The 25,505-nt window shown below is 50.2% G+C and overlaps 1 protein-coding gene across 2 annotated transcripts in view; it reads left to right on the top strand.

Moving 5' to 3' along the window:
• Window positions 1–25,505, top strand: part of LOC105485016 (sodium channel epithelial 1 subunit beta) — an 87,659-nt gene that overhangs the window by 52,312 nt on the left and 9,842 nt on the right. For both annotated transcript variants that reach the window (XM_011747169.3, XM_011747168.2), the window contains exons 2-7: window positions 71–389; window positions 4,551–4,824; window positions 7,040–7,230; window positions 20,419–20,522; window positions 23,853–24,016; window positions 24,317–24,424. In XM_011747169.3, coding sequence (XP_011745471.1) covers window positions 79–389; window positions 4,551–4,824; window positions 7,040–7,230; window positions 20,419–20,522; window positions 23,853–24,016; window positions 24,317–24,424 — 1,152 coding nt within the window. In that variant the 5' untranslated portion in view covers window positions 71–78. The remainder of the gene's footprint in view (window positions 1–70; window positions 390–4,550; window positions 4,825–7,039; window positions 7,231–20,418; window positions 20,523–23,852; window positions 24,017–24,316; window positions 24,425–25,505) is intronic.

Consider the following 25,505-nt stretch of genomic DNA (forward strand, 5'->3'; position numbering starts at 1 on the left):
ACGTGACTGGGACATCGTCGCAGGCAAGGCTGGTGTCCCAACTGATGTGCGTCCCCATGCCTCTCTGCAGGTGCCACCATGCACGTGAAGAAGTACCTGCTGAAGTGCCTGCACCGGCTGCAGAAGGGCCCCGGCTACACGTACAAGGAGCTGCTGGTGTGGTACTGCGATAACACCAACACCCACGGCCCCAAGCGTATCATCTGCGAGGGGCCCAAGAAGAAAGCCGTGTGGTTCCTGCTCACCCTGCTCTTCACTGCTCTCGTCTGCTGGCAGTGGGGCATCTTCATCAGGACCTACTTGAGCTGGGAGGTCAGCGTCTCCCTCTCCGTAGGCTTCAAGACCATGGACTTCCCCGCCGTCACCATCTGCAATGCTAGCCCCTTCAAGTAGGTGGCCCCTGAGCGCACAGCTGGCCTCAGCAGACGGGCAGTTCTCTTTCTCTCTTTTGTTCCCTTCCACTTTTCCTTTCCTTCCTTTCCTTTCTTCTCCTTTCTCTCCTTCTCTTTCTTTCTCCCCTTTCTTCCGTCCTTTCTCTCTTTATTACTTTTCCTTCTTTCATTTCTCTTCCTTATTCTTTTTTTCTTTTCTTTCTTTCCTTCCTTCATTCTCTTTCTCCTCCTCTCTGTCTTTCCATTTGCTTTCATCCTTTTGCAGCAACTAAGATTCAAACTTCGTAAACTTTTGGCCAGGTGCAGTGGCCTGTAATAACAACACTTTGAGAGGCCAAGACAGAAGGATCCCTTGAGGCCAGGAATTGGAGAACAGCCTGGGCAACATCGCAAGATCCCACTTCTAAAAAAAAATAATTTTTTTTTAATTAGCCAGACGTGGTGGCACATGCCTGTGGTCTGAGTTGCTTAGGAAGCAGAGGTGGGAGAATTGCTTGAGCCCAGGAGCTCGAGGCTGCAGTGGGCTGAGAAGGCGCCACTTGAGTTTCAAGTCAAGGCTAATAAAATATAATTAATTAAAAATAAAAACAAGAAGATGCCACTGCAGTCCAACCTGGGTAACAGAGCCAGATCCTATCTCTTAAAAATAAAAAATCATAAGTTTCCTAGGCTTAGAGAGAACCTTGGGCACCCTCTGTCTTCAGGCAGGCCAGTGCCTATTTATCGATTCCACATGTGTTTATGGAGCACCTACTACGTGCCAGGCACTGTTCTAGGCAACACAAATACAGCAGTGAACAAAACAGAGTCCTTGTCCTCTTCACAGCCTGCCAGAGAAAACAGGCCCCACAGAGCTGTCCTTACAAATATCGAATTCATTATCATTATGATGATAAAAAATAAAACAACTCGGCTGGGCACCATGGCTCACACCTGTAATCCTAGCACTTTGAGAGGACGGGGTGGGCAGCTCACTTGAGGTCAGGAGTTCGAGACCAGTCTGGCCAACATGGTGAAACCTCGTCTCTACTAAAAATACTGTAATCTCAGCCACTTAGGAGGCTGAGGCACGAGAATTGCTTGACTCCGAGAGGCAGAGGTTATATTGAGCTGAGATCACATCACTGCACTCCAGCCTGGGCAACAGAACGAGACCCTGTCTCAAAAATTAAAATAAATAAATAAATAAAACAACTCTTCAACAAATGCTTACGATATGCCAGGCACTGTGTTCAGTGTCCTTTGGGTAATTGGTGTCATTCTAATCCACCCAATCACCCTAGGATTGGGAACTCCTGGCGCAGCCCCAGTTTACAGGTGAGGAGATGGAGGTTCGGAGAAGTGAGCTTGCCTGGAGACACACGGTGAGCGACTGTGGGATTTGAACCCAGGTCAGACGTGATCCCAGAGCTGCTGCTTTTTAACCATTCTTCCAGGTTGCCAGTTCTCCGCTTGATAGCGAGGCCTGTGAAGGGGACACATGAGGAGACCCAACCTAGTCAGGGTTGTGGAGAGACAGGGAGTCAGTCCAAAAACAAACGAACAAAAAAAAAACAAAACAAAGTGCCCTAAGGAATGAGTAGAAGTTGGCCAGGTAGAGCGAAGAGAGTGCCCCCAATGGTGGACACAGCAGGTGCAGCTGGTGAGAAATTTGGGGCATTCAAGGAACTGAAAGAAGGGCTGAGTCACAGAAAACATTTTTATCCAAAAGAGAGTCCTGACCTGGCACAATGGCTCACGCCTACAATCCTAGCATTTTGGGAGGCCAAGGCGGGTGGATCACCTGAGGTCAGGAGTTCGAGACCAACCTGACCAACGTGGTGAAACTCCATCTCTACTAAAAATACAAAAGTTAGCTGGGCGTGCTGGCACACCCCTGTAATCCTAGCTACTCAGGAGGCTGAGTCAAGAAAATCACCTGAACTTGGGAGGTGGAAGTTGCAGTCAGCCGAGCTCTTGCCACTGCACTCCAGCCTAGGCCACAGAGCAAGACCCTGAAGAAAGAAAGAAAGAAAGAGAGAAAGAGAGAGAGAGAGAGAGAGAGAGGAGGGAGGGAGAGAGAGAGAGAGAGAGAGGGAGGAGGGAGGGAGGAGAGGAGGAGGGGAGGGGAGAGGAGGAAGGGAAGGGAAGGAAGGGAAAGGAAAGAGAAAAGAGAAAAAAGGGAAAGGAAAAGCAAGAAAGCAATAAAGAAAAACAAAGAAGGAACGAAGGAAAGAGAGAGAAAGAAAGAAAATAAAAGAGAAAAGAAAAGAGTCCTGACTGGGCATGGACACAGTGGCTCAGGCTTGAAATCAGAGCATGTTGGGAGGTCAAGGCTTAAAGATCACTTGAAGCCAGGAGTTCAAGGTCAGCCTGGCCAACGTGGTGAGACAGCATCTCTGTTTTTAAAAGTCCTGGAAGGGAATTCATGCGCAGTGATTACTTTCCCAATTATCAGAAAGTCCCTTCTTTTTATTAATGGGGTTCTTCCTGCCTTGGTGGTTTCTTAGAGCTGTTCAAGAGAACCTCTAATAGTAATAGGAACGACAGCACTCCATCTGGGCACTGATCCACGCACTTTACAAGCAGCACCTCACTGAATCTTCCCAACGATTCTCTGGAGTACTTATTTATATCCCCCTGTTTTGTAGATGAGAGAACAGAGCCTCGGGGAGGTTAAGTTGCCCAAGATATTAAGTGGCATGCCAGGATTCAAACCTGGAGCCCACAGAGTGACCCACCAAGCTTCCCAGCAGCTGTGGACATCTGGGCTGTAATAACACCGCCGCCTGCACAGACGCCACCCTTCCCGATCCTCCTCTTCCTGTGTACACAGATTTAATGGTCAGGGAACTGGCATAGAAGGCCAATGTTAGCTCCAGCTGCTGTATACCTTTGTACCAGGACCTTGGCCTCTGTCCAGCATTTAATGCTCCTGTAGGAAGTCCTCCAGCCAGAGTTGGCACTTGTGGCCTCAATGACCCACTCTGAGGCAGGGTCTTGGGTAAATTGGATATGAAGTGACTGGGGTGCAGGGCCCAGGCCCCCACGGGGCCTGGCAGAGATACTCCTTGATAGATCCATCTCTCACTGGCCACCATGTCAACATGGGAGCTCCAGAGGGCTGAGGGAAGACATTGGAGCCAGCCTCACAGTCCCATCCATTTTCTCTCTCCTGAAACTGGCTCCTGTTCCCAAAGTTGCTCCCTCCTGGGAGGGAGATCTCAGAACCCCCGTAAACATACCCGCTGGAGCCCAGCAACCCCGGATTCTAAGTTCAGCTCTGCCCTTTATCAGTGGAGTGAGCTTGCAAAATCACACCAATTCCTGGAGCCTCAGTTTCCTGATCTATATATGGGGACGGTAACAGACTTGTGGCAAATAGTAAATAAGACCTGGAAAGCATCTAGCACCTGGCACAGGGTAAGCTATCAATAACCATGAGCCATTACAATTCTTCCTCACTTGAATGTGAATTTCATAAGGAAAGAGACCAGGTCCCTCTTGTTTGCTGCTATACCGTCTGTGCCTTGCAAAGTGCCTGGCACATAGTAGGTGCTCATTAAAAGTTGGTGAATGAATGAGTGCCTGGGTGGTGGAAGGACACATGGATGCGTGGGTGGGTAGATGGAGAGGTAGGTGTCTAGGTGGGGTGGTGTTCTTATACATAGTGGCAGCCATGCTGGAGTAACAGTGTGATATGGTTTGGCTCAGTGTCTCCTCCCAAATCTCATATCGAATTGTAACCCCCATGTGTCAAGGGAGGGACCTGATGTGGGTGATTAGATCATAGAGGTGGCTTCCCCATGCCGTCCTTGTGATAGTAAGTGAGTTCTCACAAAATCTGACGGTTTTAAAGTGGCAGTCTCCCCTGTGCATGCGCGCTCTCTCTCTCTCTCTCTCTCTCTCTCTCTCTCTCTCTCTCCCCGTCCTGCTGCTGTGTAAGACATGCCTCGCTTCCCCTTCACCTTCTGCCATGATTGTAAGTTTCCTGAGACCTCTCTCCAGCCATGCGGAACTGTGAGTCAATTACACCTCTTCTGTTTATAAATTACCCAGTCTCAGGTAGTATCTTTATAGCAGTGTGAAAACAGACTCCTACAGAGTGGGTCCCAGATTTCAGTTGCTCTGCTTTACAGATGTTCATTCCTCCTGCTAACCAGCCCTCTCCCCATCCAGGTATTCCAAAGTCAAGCATTTGCTGAAGGACCTGGATGAGCTGATGGAAGCTGTCCTGGAGAGAATCCTGGCTCCTGAGCTAAGCCATGCCAATGCCACCAGGACCCTGAACTCTTCCATCTGGAACCACACACCCCTGGTCCTTATTGATGAACGGAACCCCCACCACCCCATGGTCCTCGATCTCTTTGGAGATAACCACAATGGCTTAACAAACAGCTCAGCATCAGAAAAGATCTGTAATGCCCATGGGTGCAAAATGGCCATGAGACTAGTAAGTGGTCCCTAGGCACATGTCAAGCAATGGGCCCCACCCATTGAGGCTGGTGGGTGTTTCTTTTCTGTAATAATTTGAGTCTTGCAGGGGAAAGATAAGATGGAAGCCAGAGCCTGTTTTGCTTGTTAGCAGAGATTTTTTAAAAATAGAAATTGTTGGCATGTTAGTCAAGACTCTTTTGGTATAAGTGATCCAGTTCACACTAGCTTAAGCAAAACAGGCAATTCATTGGCTCACATAACTAAGAAGTCCAGAGGTATACTGCATTCAGGCAAGGCTGGATCCAGGTATTCTAATGAGGTCATCAAGAATCTTTCTCCATCTTGGTTCCACTTTTCTCTCAGGTGACTTCAATCTTGGGCAAGATCTCTCCATGTGGAGGGTCCCTTCAGTGCCCTTGCTTAGCAGTCGTCCCAGAAAAAGAGCTCTTTCCCTATCGTCCCAGCAAAGGTCCTGAGAAGACTCATTAGGTCACATGCTCACCCCTAAACCAATCACTGTGGGCTACAGCAGGGGCTCTCATGATTGGCCAGTCCTGGGCCATGTGCCCTGGAGTTGGGAGTGATGTCAGCCTCTGTGAGACCACATGGACTGAGCGAGGGGGAGGGTGGTTCCCTGAGGGAGGAACCAAGTCTTGTTATCAAAAGATAGGGGCATAAATATTGGGCAGGTGAAAAGCCACAGCTGTGCAGTACAGTCAGATGCCAAGAAACAACTGCCCTGCACTGGGAGGCTGGGATGCCATTAGTTCTTAAGCCTAAAAGTGGGAAGAAGGTGCCCTGTCTGTGTCTCAGGATCCCACGGGAGCTCTGTCACAATGCACATCCCTAGGCCCCACTCCTGGAGAATCTGAGTGAGCAGTTCTGGGCCCAGGCCCAGGAATCTGTATTGACAACAGGCTCCCTGGTGATTCTGATGATCAGTCTTGAATGGGGATCCAGGAGGGAACCATACACTCCCCAGAGGGGGAGCCACTGCCTTGCTGTTCACACTCATGACACTGTGACTTCCACAACTGCTTTGTCCCCACCTCTCCACACAAACTAGCCAACGTCACATGGGGGATCTGCTGTGGTCACACCTTCCTTAACCTCCTGGGCCTCAATTTCTTCATGATGATGGGGATAACAATGATACTTACCTCCTGGCATTGCTGCGAAGCTTCAATGGGATTATAGATGTAAGACACTGGGAACAGAGCCCAGAACAGAGTGAGGATTAAGGGCTGCCATTACCTCCCCAAGGGGAGACAGGGAGGCCCCCAGGAGTGGGCTGGCCGGGCGTGTTGGGAAGGGTGGTATAGGAATGCTGGGGGAAGCTTCTCTATCCGGCCTCCCGGGTTCCAGCAGGGAGGACCAGCAGCAGCCTCGTGGCCAAGGCCAGAGTCTGAGGGCCAAGTCTGTCCCATGCCTGTGCGATGACTTGAATGTCATGAGAAGCTGGCTGTGACCGGGTGGAAGGGTGCTCTGCACCTCGTGTTGGACTCAGGGTGACTGGATCTGTGTCTTTCCCAGGACAGATGAGAGGCAGCATTCCTGTGTGTTGAGTTTCTTCTTGGTCTTCATGGCCTCCAGGGGAGCTGCATCTGAAAGTCTCTGGCAGAGCCTGGAAAAGGCATCAGAACTGTGTGTGTGTGTCCGCATGAGCATAAGTGTTGCAGCCACTTGTGTGAATCTGTGTATATGGGGTTCGGGGCTAGGAGGGACGTGTGTTACAGTGACATGAGGCTGTGGAGGTCAGAGAGAGGGCGTCTTCTGTGCATGCCTCTGCACACATGATCACGTGTGTGTTTTTGCTCATGCATAATGGTATGAGTGAGGTGAGGCTGGTGGCTGTAAACTGAGTCACTGAGTCACCCTACCTTGAAGGAGGGGACCAGCCTCTGTGCATGCCCATGAGTTGGTCACTGACTGTGGGTCACTCCCAAGAGGTTGCTGAGGGGTCTCCTAACCTCCCAGGCCTCACTCCCAGCAGCTGGGGGTGGGTGCACCAGCCTGATGAGGGGATCTTGTGATTGGCACGCAGCTGTGTATGAGGCGGCAGCCCTTGAGTATGTGTGAGCATGAGTATGAACACATTTCCCACCACCAAGCTGCAGCCAGAAGACGGCTGGCAAAGCACAGCTCTTGCCCTGCTAGGGCCCTCGAGCAGTGGCTGGGGTCCTGCTAGCAGCTCCCACACCACCCACAAAAAACCCTCTTGGCCTCCACAGTGTAGCCTCAACGGGACCCAGTGCACCTTCCGGAACTTCACCAGCGCTACCCAGGCAGTGACAGAGTGGTACAGCCTGCAGGCCACCAACATCTTTGCACAGGTGCCGCAGCAGGAGCTGGTGGAGATGAGCTACCCTGGCGAGCAAATGATCCTGGCCTGCCTGTTTGGAGCTGAGCCCTGCAACTACCGGTGAGAGCCACCCCAAGCCCACCTGGCCAGGCCCCTGCTCCGAAAGGCAGTGGCGTGTTACGGTTGGGAGTACGGCCTGCCAGCGTTCAGATCCTGCCTGGCCACTTACTGGCTGTCTGCAGCACAGTTTTCTGTGCCTCGGTGTCTTTTAGGTCCAGTTTCCTGAAGGCAGATCCTGAGGCAGGGATGCGCTGAATTGCTCAGGAAGCATTGAGAGGATTGTGTTAGGAAATGTCTGCAAGGAAAGTGGGATAAGGAAGGAGGATTTGGAACATGTAGGAAGAGGAGAAACTAGAAAAAGAAAAAGAAAAAGGAAAAGCTGGGCGTGGTGAGTGGGTGGCTTACCCCTGTAATCCCAACACTTTGTGAGGCGGAGACGGGAGGATCACTTGAGACCAGGAGTTCAAGACCAGCCTGGGTAATATAGTGAGACCCCACCTCTAGAAAAAAGTAAAATAAATTAAATTTTAAAAGGAGGGAGGAGAAAGTTAAGCAAGGATGTGGTCTCAGGTCAAGTCTAGGCTCAGCTTGATCTGTAGGAGGATCTGGAGCATAAACTGAACCATAGAGTCATCCTCCCTTGAAGGAGGGGACCGGCCTTGCTGCATGCCCAGTGAGTTGGTAACTGGCTGTGTGTGTGTGTGTGTGTGTGTGTGTGTGTGTGTGTGTGTGTCCACATGAGCATAAATGTTGTGGCCACTTGTGTGAATCTATGTATATGGGGTTCGGGGCTAGGATGGATGTGTGTTACAGTGACATGAGACCAGCTTGGGCTGTGGGTCATTTCCAAGAGGTTGGCGTGGGGTCTCCTAACCTCCCAGACCTCACTCCTAGCAGCTGGGGGTAGGTGCACCAGCCCAATGAGGGGATCAGGGTGGGCACCCAGGCATCTGTTGCCCTCAGTTTTCTCATCTGTGAAGCAGGAACAATAATCGTAGCTTCTTCATAGAGTCATTGAGAAGAGTAAATGAGTAGGTTCATGGCAGCACCTAGAACAAGGCTATGAGGCCGGGCGTGGTGGCTCATGCCTGGAATCCCAGCACTTTGGGAGGCTAAGGCAGGAAGATCGCTTGAGGCCAGGAGGTCAAGAACAGCCTGGGCAACATAGCGAGACCTCATCTCTACAAAAAATCAAAACCAGCCAGATGTGGTGGTGCTCGCCTGTAATCCCAACTACTCAGGAGGCTGAGGAGGGAGGATCCTTGAGTCCAGGAGGTCGAGGCTACAGTGAGCTATGATCACACTGCTGCACTCCAGTCTGCGTGACAGAATGAGATATTGTCTCAAAAAAAAAAAAAAAAAAAAAAACACAAGGTTATATAAGTATTTCCTGTAAATATTATTTTTCCCTAATGACTTTTAATGTGAGAGACTGGCAGAATGAGGGTAATGGTAACCGGAGGTCTAGGTCTTCTTGCAGTTTACCCACAGATTCCCACCTCCTCGGCCTCCCAGCTCCTGGTAAACCACCCCTGGGCCTGAACATCAGGTGTTGTCCCAGTCTCTAGGACAACCAGAAAGTGGGCATCTCCATTCTATCCCCTCCTAACAGCCTCCAGAGAGCTCAACTGGCAGAAGCACATGGGAAGGAGGCCTGAGCATGGGCAGGAGCACTGCTGAGGCCTCAGAGCTCCTTGTGGGCCTCCTGACCCAGCCTCCAGGTGTGGGGTATGCCACACCCACCTCGGCCCCACCCTGGGTTTCAGCCAGTCCTGTTTCTGAGATTCAGTGACCTGGGGCCTCCAATGCTCACACTTCAGGCCCCTGTGGAAAGGAGCTTTTAGCTGAATCTTAATGCTATGGACATGTGACAGGCTTCCAGGCTCACCTCCCAGGGACTGTGGTTGCAGGCAGCTCTCTGAACTCAGAACCTTCCAGAATCTCTACTGAGAATCTTCAGAAAGCTCTGGGGCCTCTGTCCCCACAAAATGCACAGGTGCAGCCGGACATGTGGCTCACGCCTATAAGCCCAGCACTTTGGGAGGCCAAGGCGGGTGGATCACCCGAGGTCAGGAGTTCGAGACCAGCCTGGCCAACATGGCGAAACCCGTCTCTACTAAAAATACAAAAATTAACCTGGAGTGATGATGCACATCTATAATCCCAGCTACTTGGGAGGCTGAGGCAGGAGAATCACTTGAACCCCATTGGCGGAGGTTGTAGTGAGCAGAGATCGCACCACTGCACTTCAGCCTGGGCGGCAGAGCGAGACTCTGTCTCAAAAAGAAAAAAATAAATGCACAGGCATACATGGGCGGGGTTCTTGCACACAATGTCAGATAATTCAAGGCCACTAAGCAGGGCAGAGCAGCACATACGTTCCATTGTACAGATTAGCAAAAGGTGGTCCCCATAGGTGGAAGATTTGACTGATGGCGCCCCCCTCTTCCTTGAGGGCCACCCCATGGCTAGCTGGTCGCAGTCTGTGTTTCAATCTCACTCTCTTGGCCAGGGTCCTTTGCTCAGGGCACACCCGCCAACCACATCTGCCATAAGGCTAGGGATACCAAACAGACTACCGTAACGTCCACGAGCACATTCATCTCACCCACTCAGCTGAAAGAGAGCTGTAATACTGCAACTTCAAATGCATGGCCCATCTGCTCAGTGAGAACACGCCCGGGAGCGAGAGTGGGGCAGGAAAGTGAACCTGCTGTCAACTCCCTCCCCATCGAATGGGATCCTGGTGTTCAAGGGCCTGTGTTCCACACACAGCCCAGCCCCGAAAGCTGTGCTGGCCACCTCATGGGTAGCTGGGCTGGGCTTGGTATAGCTGGCCTGTTGTCAACATGGAGCCCTCCAAAGGAAGCCCCATTTGGGTCATATGGGCTGAGGATGAGGGACAGGTGGTCCCCCAAGGGAAGCTGAAGAACTGTTAGCAGAAACAGGGAAAATAGATGGCTGATGGGCCAGTAAAACCCCCACCTATCGGCCACATAACTTCTGCCTTGTGGCCGTGGCGAGGGGTAGGGGTTAAGTGTAGTGAAGGGGTCAAGGCGTGGGGTCTGGGGTTAGACCACCTGGACTCAAATCCTGGCTCCATCTTACAAGCTGTGTGATCTTGAACAAATTTCTTAACCTTGCCATGCCTCAGTTTCTCTCCTCTGTAAAATAGGGGAGAGAATAGTACCTGCCCTACAGCGTTACTTTGAACATTAAGTGAATTAATATGCATGAGTAACTGACCCTACTCCTAGGCTCAATAAATAATAGTTATAACTATTTTATTTTTATTTTTATTTTTGGGGGACGGAGTCTCACTCTGTCACCCAGGCTGGAGTGCAGTGGTGCGATCTCGGCTCACTGCAAGCTCCACCTCCCGGGTTTACGCCATTCTCCTGCCTCAGCTGCCCGAGTAGCTGGGACTACAGGCACCCACCACCATGCCCGGCTAATTTTTTGTATTTTTAGTAGAGACGGGATTTCACTGTGTTAGCCAGGATGGTCTCGATCTCCTGACCTCGTGATCCACCTGTCTCGGCCTCAAAAGTGCTGGGATTACAGGAGTGAGCCTCCGTGCCCAGCCCAATTACTATTTTTATAATAGTTTTATAACCCACATTTTAGGCCGGGCCCAGTGGCTCATGCATGTAATCCTAGCACTTTGGGAGGCCAAATCAGGCAGATCACTTGAGGCCAGGGGTTCGAGACCAGCCTGGACAACAAGGCAAAACCCCATCTTTACTAAATATGTAAAAATTAGCCAGGTGTGGTGGTGTGTGCCTGTAATCCCACCTACTCAGGTGACTGAGGCACAAGAATCACTTGAACCGGAAGGCAGAGGTTGCAGTGAGCCGAGATTGTGCGACTGCACTCCCGCCTGGGCGACAGAGAGAGACTCTCTTAAAAAACAGCAACAAAAACAAAAACCCCCATTTGACAAGGAATGCAAATTCAATAATTGTGCCAACATTTACTGGGCCTTTCTCATCCCTGTATGTGTCAGGCACTATTCTCAGCACTCTGCACGTTAAAATTGCTTTAACCCTGGCAACAAAGCCATGAGAAAGGAACTGTTATTTTCCCCTTATTTTATTTTTTTAAGAGACGGAGTATCACTATGTTGCCCAGGCTGGTCTCAAACTCCTGGCCTCAAGTAATCCTCCCACCCCAGCCTCCCAAAATGCTGGGATTACAGGCATGAGCCACCGTGCCCAGCCTTCCCTCTCATTTTATAGTTGCTGTAACCTGCCCAGAGAGGTTAAGTAACATCTCTGAAGTCACAGTTGGTGAGTGGCAGAGCCAGCAGAGTGGGCCAGGCCCACCCCACGTCACTCTTATTGCCTCATCAGAAATGGTGATCGTCACTTCCCTCCCTGCCCACCTCTCCCAAGCCTGTTTCCCCAGCCCTCGGCAGGTCCCAGTGAAAGGCACCACCCAGGCACCTTAGCATAGAGATCTCAGCCAACTGCCCTCTGAGCTCTTCCTCACTCCCACAGTTGACTGGTCACCTGCCTTCCTGAGTCAGTCTTGGACACAACTGTGGGAATGTGCCTCTCTCTGCCCTCCCGGTGCTGGGTCCCAGACACTGTGGCCCCAGATTCCTCCCTCTCTCTCTGACTCCATCCTGTCCCTCTCCTAACATGACAAACGCTCCAGAAGCAGCAGCTGCAGAATTTGGAAAATGCGAGCCACATGTGGACCCCAACGCCAAACTGCCTGGACTTGAATGTCAGCTCAGTATGTGGCTGGGTATGCTACTTAGCCTTTCTATGCCTCAGTTTCCTCATCTGGAAAGTAGGGACAGTGAAATAACCACATAGCATTATTGGGGGATTAAATGAGTTAACATATGGAAAGTACCTAGTGCAATGCCTGGCACATACTAAACATTATAGGAGCATTTTATTTTTAAAAAGGCTTTTGGGCTGGGCGCAGTGGCTCACGCCTATAATCCCAGCACTTTGGGGAGCCAAGGCAGGTAGATCACCTGAGGTCAGGAGTTTGAGACCAGCCTGGCCAACATGGTGAAACCCCGTCTCTACTAAAAATGCAAAAAATTAGCTGAGTGCAGTGGCTCATGCCTGTAATCCCAGCTACTCAGGAGGCTGAGGTAAGAGGCTGAACCCAGGAGGCAGAGGTTGCAGTGAGCCGAGATCATGCCACTGCACTCCAGCCTGGCAGACAGAGTGAGACTCCGTCATTCATAAATAAATAAATAAATAAATAAATAAATAAATAAATAAATAAAAAGGCTTTTGGCCAGGTGCGGTGGCTCGCTTAATCCCAGCACTTTGGGAGGCCGAGGAGGGAGAATCACTTGAGGCCAGGAGTTTAAGGCCAACCTGAGCAACATAGTGAGACCCCCATCTCTACAAAAAATTTAAATAACAAAATTAGCCTGGCATGGTGGTACACACCTGTAGACTCAGCTACTCCGAGGCTGAGGGGGAAGGATCACTTGAGCCTGGGAGTTTGAGGCTGCAGTGAACCAAGATCACACCACTATATTCCAGCCTGGGTGACAGAGTGAGACTAAAATATATAGAGAGAGACTGGTTTTTTTGTTTGTTTGTTTATTTATTTTTGAGACAGAGTTTTGCTCTTGCCACCCAGGCTGGAGTACAATGGCATGATCTCCACTCACTGCAACCTCCGCCTCCTGGGTTCAAGTGATTATCGTGTCTCAGCCCCCCAAGTAGCTGGGATGACAGGCATGCACCACCACACCTGGCTAATTTTTGCTTTTTTTTGTTGTTGTTTTTTGTTTGCTTTTGTTTTTGTTTTTGTTTTTTTGAGACAGAGTCTCACTCTGTCGCCCAGGCTGGAGTGCTGTGGCACTACCTCGGCTCACTGCAAGCTCCACCTCCCGGGTTCATGCCATTCTCCTGCCTCAGTCTCCTGAGTAGCTGGGACTACAGGCGCCTGCCACCACGCCCAGCCGATTTTTTGTATTTTTACTAGAGATGGGTTTTCACTGTGTTAGCCAGGATGGTCTTGATCTCCTGACCTTGTGATCCACCCGCCTCGGCCTCCCAACGTGCTGGGATTACAGGCGTGAGCCACCGCGCCCGGCGTAATTTTTGCATTTTTAGTAGAGACAGGGTTTCACCACGTTGGCCAGGCTGGTCTCAAACTTCTGACCTCAGGTTGTCCGCCACCATAGCCTCCCAAAGTGCTGGGATTACAGGCATGAGCACCGCACCTGGCCTAGAGAGACTTTTTATTGATGAATAGTTTTAGATTTACAGAAAAACCACAGCCTCCAACTCCTGGGCTCAAGTGATTCTCTTCCTCAGCCTCCAAAAGTGCTAGGATTGCAGATGCGAGCCACTGTGCTGGCTTTTGCTCTGTGCTTTGGAAAGGAGTCATGAAATTCAGACTATGCTCAGGGGAAGGAGAAGGGAGTGGCCAGGGAAAGGAACACTAAGCTCCACCCCTCCTAGAGAGAAGAATATATATTGTTTGGAATTCTTCTGTAAAGGAAGACTTGTCTCTTCTCCTCCATTTACTTATTTATTCCATCATTTATTGACACAGTATGGACTCCTATAGATTTAGGTTGTAATCCAGTTCCATGTTATCTATTCTCTTGCTTAAATTCTTCTAGCTTTGGCCACTCTGTCAGTTGGCGCCTGTATGCCTTTGATATGTCCTCACCTGCGTGGGTTTTTTTTTTAACTTTTGCCTACTTTCTGGCACTACAGGATACTCCCGCCCTGGAATCAGCCGTTTCTCTAAAGAGCTCTGTTTGCTTTTTTGTTTTTTGGTTTTTGGTTGTTTTTGTTTTTGAGATGGGGTCTCATTCTGTTGCCCATGCTGGAGTGCAGTAGCACAATCACATGCCTGACTAATTTTTTTTTATTTTGTAGAGATGGGGTCTCCCTGTGTTGCCCAAGCTGGTCTCAAACCCCTGGCTCAAGCAATCTTCCCACCTCAGCCCCCCAAAGTGCTGGGATTACAGGAGAGAGCCAACACGCTTCGCCCAAGCTCTGGTTTTTTTAAATTGAAGAATGGTATTTAGAAACCAAGAGCTGGGCTGGGCCAGGTGGCTCATGTCTGTAATCCCAGCACTTTGGGAGGCCGAGGTGGAAGGATTGCCTAAGCCCAGGAGTTTGACACCAGCCTGGCCAACATGGTAAAACCCCATCTCTACTAAAAATACAAAAATTAGCCTGGTGTGGTGGCACGCACCTGTAATCCCAGCTACTAGGGAGGCTGAGGCAGGAGAATCACTTGAACCTGGGAGGCAGAGATTGTAGTGAGCCAAGATCATGCCACTGCACTCCAGCCTGGGCAATCTCCAAAAAAAAAAAAAAAGAAAAGAAAGAAAAATAAAATTTAAAAATAAAGGAACCAAGATCTGGGCATATTGAAGCATTGTTATTACTATGGTGGTTGTTGATTCGGGGATTATCCAACTAGTTTCTGCCCTGGAAAGTCTTCCCTGACCTCTGACCACACAGTACCACTGTTGTTTTACTGCTTCCTGCTAGGATGCTCTATTTCCCAGTCTTTTCTGGAGGCTTGCTGGTCTCTGTCTGCATTCCTGGCCCCTGGCCCAGCAGAGATTTCTGTAGGGAAACACCTGGCTCTGGAACCAGCGGCAGCCAGTTCTGGGAGCAGCCTCTCCAGGTGAAAAGTATTATCAGCAAGCAAATGGTTGGCACGCACGTGGAGCCCAAGAGCACCTCGTGCGGGCAGGAGGGGATCCGGCCACACCCCATGCAGCCTCCTGCTCCTAGGCTGCATCTGACCACGACAGCTTCTTGGGAACACTGTGTCCCCGCGCCCTGGGGCGAGGTCTCTCCTTCAAGAGCAGTGCCTGGATTGAGCCGGTTTGCTCTGCTCTGTTCTTTTCCTGTGGCCACAGCCCTGATCCCACACGGTTTATAGACTCCACGGTGCCTGCCCAGAGCTATTTCTTCCCTCTGGGGCTTTGCCCGTGTTGTGTCCCTGCCTGGTGAGCCCTTTCTCCTCCCCACCCTATAGACTTAGCTATTGCTTACTTGTTCATAAAGTCTCAGCTCAGGCCTCGCCTCCTCCAAGAAACCTTCCCTGACCCGCTCCCCGCTCTCCACTGGGACTTACGTGTCGCTTATCGCTATAGATGCTCTTATCACCTATTGTAATTTATTCATCAAATATTTACTGAGTGTCTGTGTGCTCTGTATCACACCCTGGGCACAGAGCTGTGAACAGTAGCAGCCAAGATTTTTTGAGTATTACAGTATGCTAGGCATCCACCCCTTGCCACGGTCATGTAGGGTGACTGCCAGTATTATCTGGTGTTACAAATGGGGAAAGTGAGGCACAGAGAGGTGAAGTAACCATCCCCAAGCTCACCAGTTGCCTAAGGGACACAGCCAGAATTGAAATCAACCAGGCTGGCTCTGTGGTCTGTGCTCTTGACCTCTGAGCTCTTCGCCTTCTAGACAGACAAGGTCATGCTCCCTCCCCGGGCTTATGTTCTAAGCAGGAGACAGCTAAGTGAGCAATTAAGTCAAGAAGATAATTTCAGGGCAGGCACAGTGGTGGATGCCTGTAATCCCAGCATTTGGGGTGGCTGAGGCCAGAGGATCCCTTGAGGCCAGGAGTTCAAGACCAGCCTGGGCAACATAGCAAGACCCCATCTCTACAAAAAATTTTACAAATTAGCTGGGTATGGTGGCTCATGCCTGTAGTCCCAGCTACTCAGGAGGTTGAGGCAGGAGAATATCTTGAGGCCAGGAGTTTGAGGCTGCAGTAAGCTATGATCACACCATTGCACTCCAGCCTGGGTAACAGAGTGAGACCCTGTCTCCACCAAGAAAAAAAAAGGAGGCGGGGGGAGATGATTTCAGATTCTGATGTATCTGATAAAGAAGATAATCAACTGGTGGAAGGGCCAGGTGCAGTGACTCACGCCTGAAATCCTAGCACTTTGGGAGGCCAAGGCGGGTGGATCACCTGAGGTCAGGAGTTCGAGACCAGCCTGGCCAACATGGTGACACCCTGTCTCTACTAAAAATACAAAAATTAGCTGGTTGTGGTGGCACATGCCTGTAATCCCAGCTACTCGGGAGGCTGAGGCAGGAGAATCACTTGAATCCAGAGGGCAGAAGTTGCAGTGAGCTGAGATGGCACCACTTCACTCCAGCCTGGGTGAAAGAGCGAAACTCCATCTCAAAAAAAAAAAAAAAAAAAAACAGTTGGGCATGGTGGTGCCTACCTGTAATCCCAGCTACTCAGGAGGCTGAGGCAGGAGAGTCGCTTGAACGGGGAGACAGAGGTTGTAATGAGCCAAGATCGTGCCACTACACTCCAGCCTGGGCGACAAGAGTGAAACTCCATCTCAAAATAAATAAATACATACATATAAATAAACTGGTGGAAAAGATCTAGAGTAACTAGGTAGAAAAGTCTATTACTATTAGTAATAAAGTACTATTAACTAATAGTTCAAGTCCATCATTTTGCATAGGGGTTCAGGGGAGGCCTTAGAGCAGATAAAAGCTGAAGGATGGGGAGAAGCCAGTGTCTGCAGAGCTGGTTAGAGACTATTCCAGGCACAAAAGACAACAGCGGCAAAAGCCTTGAGCTTGGAAACATCTAGAGTGTTGCTGGAGTGTAAGGAACGAGACATAGAAGGCCAGCATAGGGACTTTGCACTTTATTCTATGAGTGACAAGAAGCCTTTGGAGGGTTCTCAGAAAGGAAGTGCCATAGTCTGACTCGCAAATTTAAACAATCACCCTGACCTGTACAGAAGGAAGACCTTAAGGATGAGCAGAGGCAGAGGCTCCAGCAAGAATCCAGACATGAGATGCTGGTGGCTTGGGTCAGGGTTAGCGAGTCTGAGGTGGAGACAGGTGGACAGACCAAAGTCACATCTTGGAGCCCGGCCTGGTGGCTCACACCTGTAATATCAGCACTTTGGGAGGCTGAGGTGGGCAAATCACCTGCGGTCAGGAGTTCAAGACCAGCCTGGCCAACATAGTGAAACCCCATTTCTACTAAAAATACAAAAATTAGGCGAGGCACGGTGGCTCACGCCTGTAATCCCAGCACTTTGGGAGGCTGAGGTGGGTGGATCGCCTGAGGTCAAGAGTTTGAGACCAGCCTGCCCAACATGGTGAAACCCCGTCTTTACTGAAAATACAAAAATTAGCTGGTTGTGGTGGCAGGCACCTATAATCCCAGCTACTCGGGAGGCTGAGGCAGGAGAATCGCTTGAACCCGGAAGGCAGAAGTTGCAGTGAGCTGAAATGTCACCACTTTATTCCAGCCTGGGTGAAAGAGTGAAGCTCCATCTCAAAAAAAATATAGCTGAGTGTGGTGGTGCCCGCCTGTAATCTCAGCTACCCAGGAGGCTGAGGCAGGAGAATTGCTTGAACCCAGGAGGCAGAGGTTGCAGTGAACCAAGATCATGCCACTGCACTCCAGCCTGGGTTACAGAGTAAGACTTTGTCAAGAAAGAAAGAAAGAGAGAGAGAAAGAGAGAAAGAGAAAGAAAGAAAGAAAGAAAGAAAGAAAGAAAGAAAGAAAGAAAGAAAGAAAGAAAGAAAGAAAGAAAGAAAGAAAGAAAGAAAGAAAGAGAAAGAGAGAAAGAAAGAGAGAAAAGAAAAGAAAGAAAGAAAAAGAAAGGAAGGAAGGAGAAGAAGGAAGGAAGGAAAGAAAGAAAGGGAGAAAAGAAAAGAGAGAAAGAGAAGGGAGGAAGGAAGGAAAAGAAAAGAAAGGAAAAGAGAGAAGAAAGAAAGAAAAGGAAGGAAAGGAAGGAGAAAGAAGAAAAGAAAGAAAGAGAAAGGAAGGAGAGAGAAAGAAGAAAGAAAGAAAAAGAAAGGAAAGAAAAAGAAAGAAAGAAAGAAAGAAGGAAAGAAGGAAACAAAGAAAGAAAAGAGAAGAGAAAAAAGAAATAGGAAAATCACATCTTGGAAGGAGACGGGGGTTGATAGGATTCCACTCTCTGTCCTCAGCCACACTGGAAGCTACAAAAGGCAGCCCTGTCTTGTTTTGCTTGGTGTCCTTAGCCCAGCACCCACCTCAACAAACATTGATTGGGTGGAAAAATGTGGTTTCTTCCTGCTTCCCCTTGCACCACGGAGGAAACCCAAGCTCAGAGGTTGAGTAAGCAGCTGAAATCTGTTGACAGTGGCAGAGCTTGGGGCAGCCCCCATATCCCATTTCACAGCCTGCCCTGGACCCAAGTCATTCTGCAAGGCCACGGACCGAGACAAAAGATACAGGAAATGGCTTTCTTATCTGAAAACGTGGGAAAATAACGCCTGCCCTCGTGGGGTTATTTTGAGAATTAAATGAGATCATGTACACAGGCCTGGCCCATAAAACTCACTCAGTGAAAGTTTGCTGTGGAGCATAAGGGCTTCAAAGACAATACGGCATGGCAGGTGACGTTTTGTGTGTATGTGTTATTTGATGTACTTACTCTCATTTGTTCTGGTTTTTATTTTTAACTTTTTACAATTTATTATTGTTTTTTGATACAGGGTCTCACTCTGTTGCCCAGGCTGGAGTGCAGTGGTGCAGTCACAGCTCAATACAGCCTCAAACTCCCCAGGCTCAGGTGATCCTCCCACATCAGCCTCCCAAGTACCAAGTAGCTGGGACTACAGACACTCGCCACCATGCCTGGCTTTTTTTTTTTTTTTTTTTAGAGATAGGGTCTCAATTCGTTGGCCAGGCTGGTCTCGAACTCCTGGGCTCAGTCAGGCACAGTGGCTCATGCCTGTAATTGCAGCACTTTGGGAAGCCAAGGTGGGTGGATCACCTGAGGTCAGGAGTTCAAGAGCAGCCTGGCCAATATGATGAAACCCCGTCTGTACTAAAAATACACAAATTAGGCCGGGCGCGGTGACTCAAGCCTGGAATCCCAGCACTTTGGGAGGCCAAGACGGGCAGATCACGAGGTAAGGAGATTGAGACCATCCTGGTTAACCTGGTGAAACCCCGTCTCTACTGAAAAAAAATACAAAAAACTAGCCGGGCGAGGTGGCGGGCGCCTGTAGTCCCAGCTACTTGGGAGGCTGAGGCAGGAGAATCGCTGAGATTCTCCTCAGCCTGGAGTGAGATCACACCACTGCACTCCAGCCTGGGCAACATACCGAGACTCTGTCTCAAAACAAACAAACAAACAAACAAAACTCCTGGGCTCAAGCGATCTTCCCACTTTGGCCTCCCAAAGTGCTGGAATTACAGGCATAAGCCACCGTTCCCAACCTCCTCTTGTTTTTAATAAATAAAAAAAGAATAATATAAAAACATCAAGAGATATTTTTTAAAGCTGCTTACTTTGGAGACTTGAGAACATGCATGTTGACCGAACACGGTTTCATGAACTCCAGCACACCCGTCAACAGAAGAGGCAAGGAGGGAGCCTCCCCTGAGCCTTCTGGTGGGCCCAGGCGTTCCTCGGCTTATGTCTGAAGGCCCCTGCCTCAGTCTTCAATGAACTTCTCCTCTGTATCTGTCTCTCTTCTGTGTCTTCTAAGGACACTTGTCATTGAATTTCGGGCCCACCTGGATAATCCAAGATGACCTCATCTGGAGATCCTTAGTCACATCTGCAAGGACCCTTTTTCCAAATAAAGTCACACTTGCAGGTTCTGAGGGTGAGGACATGGATGTGCCTCTTTTGGGGTGTATGTGAGACAGATGAAAACATCTAAGAAAGCTCTTTTTAGTTTTGTTGTTGTTGTTGTTGCTGCTGTTTTGTGTTTTAGAGACAGGGTCTCACTCTGTCACCCAGGCTGGAGTGCAGCGGTGCACTCCAGCCTCGAACTCCTGGTCTCAAGCAATCCTCCCACCTCAGCCTCCCAAGTAACTGGGACTACAGGCATGCACCACCACACCTGGCTAATTTCTGTGTTTTTTGTAGAGATGAGGGTCTCACCATGTTGCCCAGCCTTGTCTCAAACTCCTGGCCTCAAGCGATCCTCCCACCTCGGCCTTCCAAAGTGCTGGGATTACAGGCGTGAGCCACCAGGCTCGGCCAGAAAGTTCTTTTTCATAACTCACAGCTAAACCAGAGAGCCTGAGCCCCAACTCCAGAGAAATTCCCTTCCCCTGCTTTCCCAAGGGAGCCTGGGAATCCCCTCTCTGGTTTTTGCAAGAGGATGGACAGAATGACGTGTTGCTTGCCTCTCCCTTTCGGAGCCCCTCCAAGGAGGAAACGAAGGGTGGAAAGCAGATAGTCGGGGAAGGCATTGTCTGTGGTGGAACCTGCCCTGCAGCTGATGCTGTTTCTTTTAGGAACTTCACGTCCATCTTCTACCCTCACTATGGCAACTGTTACATCTTCAACTGGGGCATGACAGAGAAGGCACTTCCTTCGGCCAACCCTGGACCTGAATTTGGTGAGTTTTGGTTTATCCTGGGGCTAGAGCCAAGAGGCTTTAACCACCCCTATGATGTGGGACTGAAATACCGTCAGCTGTTGCAGGGTGGGCCTGAGGGGGGACTAATGCGGCATCAAGCGGAGTGACCACTACTGAGGCTCTGCTGTGTGCCAGGGGAGGCCAGGCCAGTGACCACTACTGAGGCTCCTGCTGTGTGCCAGGGAAGGCCAGGCGCTTCCTCAGCCATTCCCTCCTGCAATGCTCAGAATCCCTGGGGTAGCAACTGGTGTTCCCGTTTTGCTGATGAGCAAAGTGAGGATTTGGAAGCAGCACAGCTTCGTGGTCAAGAGCTCAAGGTTCAGCCAGGCATGGTGGCTGATGCCTGTAATCCCAACGCTTTGGGAGGCCGAGGTGGGAGGATTGTTTAAGCCCAGGAGTTCGAGACCAGCCTGGGCAATAAGGTGAAACCCCATCTCTTAAAAAAAGTACAAAAATTAGCGAGGCATGATGACACGTACCTGTAGTCCCAGCTACTCAGGAGGCTGAGGCAGGAAGATTGCTTGAGCTGGGGAGGTCAAGGCAGCAGTGAGCCATGATCGCACCACTGCAGCCCCACCATTTATTTGCAGGGTGTTCCTGAGCTCCAGAGCAACCTTCTCAAAGCCTTAGTCTCCCCATTCATACATTAGTATATAGTAGCAGAGCAGAGCATTTAGTATAATAAATCGAATCTACCTTGTGAGCCATTATGATGAGTAAATAGTATATGCCTTGTGAGTCATTATGATGCAATGTGGTAAATTGTTTCAACTGCCTAGGAAGTAGGAAATGCTCCATATACGCTGAGTATTCTGAGCAGTTTTTAAACAACTTGTCCAGGATCATGCAGTTAATACATGGACCAAAAGACATTGCATGTTCTTACCTGTAAGTGGGAGCTAAATGATGTGCACAGGTGGACACACAGTGTGGAAGGATGGACATCGGAGACTTAGAGCATGGGAGGGTAGGAGGCAGGTGAGGGGCAAGAAATTAATGAGAACAGTATATAGGATTCCAGTGAAGTTTACACTAAAAGCCTAGACTTCACCACTGTACAATAACTCCATGTAACAAAAGTGTGCTTGTACCACTCACATTTATACAAATTTGAAAAAGAAAAGAAACACGTAACACTTAGCCTCTTAGTCCCTCTGCCCCTCTGGTGTACAGTTTTGGTTTTTTGTTTGTTTGTTTGTGACAGGGTCTCGCTCTGTCGCCCAAGCTGGAGTGCAATGACATGGTCACGGCTCACTGCAGCCTCGACCTCCTGGTCTCAGGTGATCCTCCCTCCTCAGCCTCCTGAGGAGCTAGGACTGCAGGTGGCTAATTTTCTGTAGAGATGAGGTTTCCTCCTGTTGCCCAGGCTGGTCTCGAACTCCTGGGCTCAAGCAATCTGCCCTCCTTGGCCTCTCAAAGTACTGGGATTACAGATGTGTTCCACTGTGCCCGGCTGTACAATTCTTAAAGAAAGACAGAGACACACAGAAGCTGAAGGAGTCCATGGAAGTGAGGAAATGGGGCATGGGGGATGACGGCTCCCCCTCCCTCGGGGCTCAGGTGTTGCATTGACCGCTAGAGAAGGGCTGGTGGACTCAGGCTGGCTGTGGTTTTTGAGCTTGTGAGCCAGGCACAGGTGGGAGTGGATCCCTCCTCCCATCTTTCAGGTTCTGATCTCTGCAGCCACCAAGAGGCAGGCTGTCATTCAGCGACCGTCAGGGCCGCTTGCCAAGAGTGGGGCAGGTGAGCTGAGTGCCTTTCACTTAGCCCCCGTGCTGCTGAGAGCACTGTCACAGAGGTGCCAGTCAACTTACTTCCAGACGCAGATGATTATAGTCAGGCAGCCAGCTGCTGTGTAAGAAGCCCAGCAAAAGCACTTCCTCACTGGAAGACCTCAGACAAGTCCTTTCATTTCTCTGTGCCTCAGTTTCTCCATCTGTAAAATGGGGACAATACTAGTACCTCCATCATGTGGCCCTTGTGAGCATCCAAGGAACTCATGTTTCTTTTATTTTATTTTTGGAGATGGAGTCTCGCTCGCGCTCAGGTTGGAGTGCAGTGATGTGATCTTGGCTCACTGCAACCTCCGCCTCCGGGGTTCAAGCGATTCTGCCTCAGCCTCCCAAGTAACTGGGATTACAGGCATGCGCCACAATGTCCAGCTAATTTTTGTATTTTTTCTTTTCTATTTTGATACGGAGTTTTGCTCTGTCATCCCCGCTGAAGTGCAGTGGTGCAATCTCAATTCACTACAACTTCTGTCTCCCAGGTTCAAGCAATTCTCCTGCCTCAGCCTCCCAAGTAGCTGGGATTTCAGAAGCCTGCCACCATGCCTGGCTAATTTTCGTATTTTTAGTAGAGACGGGGTTTCACAATGTTAGCCAGGCTGGTCTTGAACTCCTGACCTCAAGTGATCTGCCTGCTTCAGCCTCCCAAAGTGCTGGGATTACAGGTGTGAGCCACCGTGCCCGGCCAAGGAGCTCACATTTAATGAAGCCCTTAGCAAAGCACCCAGCAGGCAGCAAGTACTCAACCAGCCCTTACTGTCTTAACCAGACAGACTCAGCTCCACATAGCTCAGGACTGTGGTGCGTGGGAGACTGGGTCCAGTCCCTTCCCTTGATAACAGTCAAGTGGGGAAGGAAGACAGACAATAAAAGAAGAATCACACAAATGAGGCAGGTACTCAGAAGGAAAGTTCCAGGGCTAAGGAGAACGTACAACCAAGACCCTGACACCTCGTCTGAGCCATCAGGGAAGGTTGCTGGAGGAAGTGATGCTGGTTGAGATCTGAAGGAAGAGCACGTGTTTCTAGGGGGAAGGGAAGTGGCAGAGACAGCATTCCAGAGCGAGGGAATAGCACTCCAGATTGAGGAACAGCATTCCAGGTGAGGGAACAGCACTCCAGAGTGAGGGAACAGCATTTGCAAAGGCACAGCAGGAGGAAGGTGTGCAGAAGCTCGGAGGCATTGAACGGTGACAGCGAGGGCACCTGTGGTGTGAGGCAGGGTGGTGTGGGTGGGCCATGGCCATGCCGTGCCTCCTAGATCTACCTCCTGATCAGAAAAGAGATCATGGAGAGGCAAGAGACACCCAGGGAGGAGGCTACGTCAGAGCCTGCCTTGGAGATGATGGGGCTTTGCAGAAGGCAAGCAATATTTGAGTACTGAGTTTTTGCAAAGTGGAGCCAGCCTCCTTGGCGGTCCCTGGAGGTCCCCTGGCTGGAGGGAGCTTGGAGAAGTGGGTAGTGGGGTCTCCTTTCTGCCTCAGGAACAAGTTCAGGCAGCCCTCACCTCACCCTCCCCACAGGCCTGAAGTTGATCCTGGACATAGACCAGGAAGACTACGTCCCCTTCCTCGCGTCCACGGCTGGGGTCAGGCTGATGCTTCACGAGCAGAGGTCATACCCCTTCATCAGAGACGAGGGCATCTATGCCATGTCGGGGACAGAGACGTCCATCGGGGTACTCGTGGTATGTCCAGAGCCCAAGGGCAGTCCTAGAGGGTCTGAGGGTGGGGGCCCACCTGTCCAGGGCCAACTTCCCTTGGCCTGGGAGGAGGAGATCCAGGCCCCCCAGCCCTGGCCTGCCTTCCTTTTGGCTGGAACCCCCTCAGGGTGGCCAAGCTTTAGGGGAAGGTGAGCCCTCTGGCGCCCCCTCTGGCACTTGCAGGGGTCCACAGCCCTCTATCCCCGCATGCTTGATGGAAGGCAGGCGCAGAAAGGGTTTCCTGGAGCGACCAGGGCCCCTCTCAAGCAACCCCTCTAAACCCAGGACAAGCTTCAGCGCATGGGGGAGCCCTACAGCCCGTGCACCGTGAATGGCTCCGAGGTCCCCGTCCAAAACTTCTACAGTGACTACAACACGACCTACTCCATCCAGGTGGGAAGGCAGCGCACACCTCATGCCCCAGGGCCCCTGTCCGGGTTTATGGGGCGGAGACCTCAGTCCTCCGGGAGAACTGGCCCCAGCAAGGCTGGCTCTGCTGGGCTTTTGTAGGTGGCCACGGGGCACCCCTGGGCCTGTGGGACCAGTCACCTTCCTGAGCTCTCTCACCAGGGCCTAGGACTGGCCACTTCTCATCCCCACTTGAGCAGGTGTGCCCTTGGGGACGCCCAGGGGAATATAGGGATCTTACTCTGGGGTTTCCCGAGATGAAAACAAAAAATAGCAGCTAACACCATCAAGCTTTCACTGCGTGTGAAATACTGTGCTAAGGGCTAGAACACATTCCATCATCGTTTAGTCTTTCAACCCCCTCCCCACATGAATCCATAATATACTAATGACAGCAGCATTTATTGATAAACTAATAATAGTAGGCTTACCATGTGTTAGGCAGTCACTGTTGTAAGTAATTTACATACATTACATCATTTAACTTTCACAACAACCCTAAGATGTAGATGCTATTATCATTCCCATTCTAGGAATGAGGAAATTGGGATTGGCAGACCCCAGTTCAAATGCATCATCAATTTACCTAAGAAATCCCCCTACTTTTTTTTTTTTCTTAAGATGGAGTTTCACTCTGTCACCCAGGCTGGAGTGCAGTTGCATGATCTCAGCTCACTGCAACCTCCGCCTCAGGTTCAAGCAATTCTCTGCCTCAGCCTCCCAAGAAGCTGGGATTACAGGCGCCTGCCACCACACCAGCTAATTTTTCTGTATTTTTAATAGAGACAGGGTTTCACCAAGTTGGCCAGCTGGTCTTGAACTCCTGACCTTGTGATCCACCCGCCTTGGCCTCCCAAAGTCCTGGGATAACAAGCATGAGCCACCATGCCCGGTCTTTATTATTATTATTTTTAAAGAGATAACCAGGCATGCTGGCTCACGCCTGTAATCCCAGCACTTTGGGAGGCCAAAGCAGGTGGATCACACTTGAGGTCAGGAGTTCAACACCAGCCTGGCCAACATGGTAAAACCCCATCTCTACTAAAAAAATACAAAAAAAAAAAAA

The sequence above is a fragment of the Macaca nemestrina genome, chromosome 18 (assembly GCF_043159975.1).
Source record: "Macaca nemestrina isolate mMacNem1 chromosome 18, mMacNem.hap1, whole genome shotgun sequence".
Taxonomy (NCBI): domain Eukaryota; kingdom Metazoa; phylum Chordata; class Mammalia; order Primates; family Cercopithecidae; genus Macaca; species Macaca nemestrina.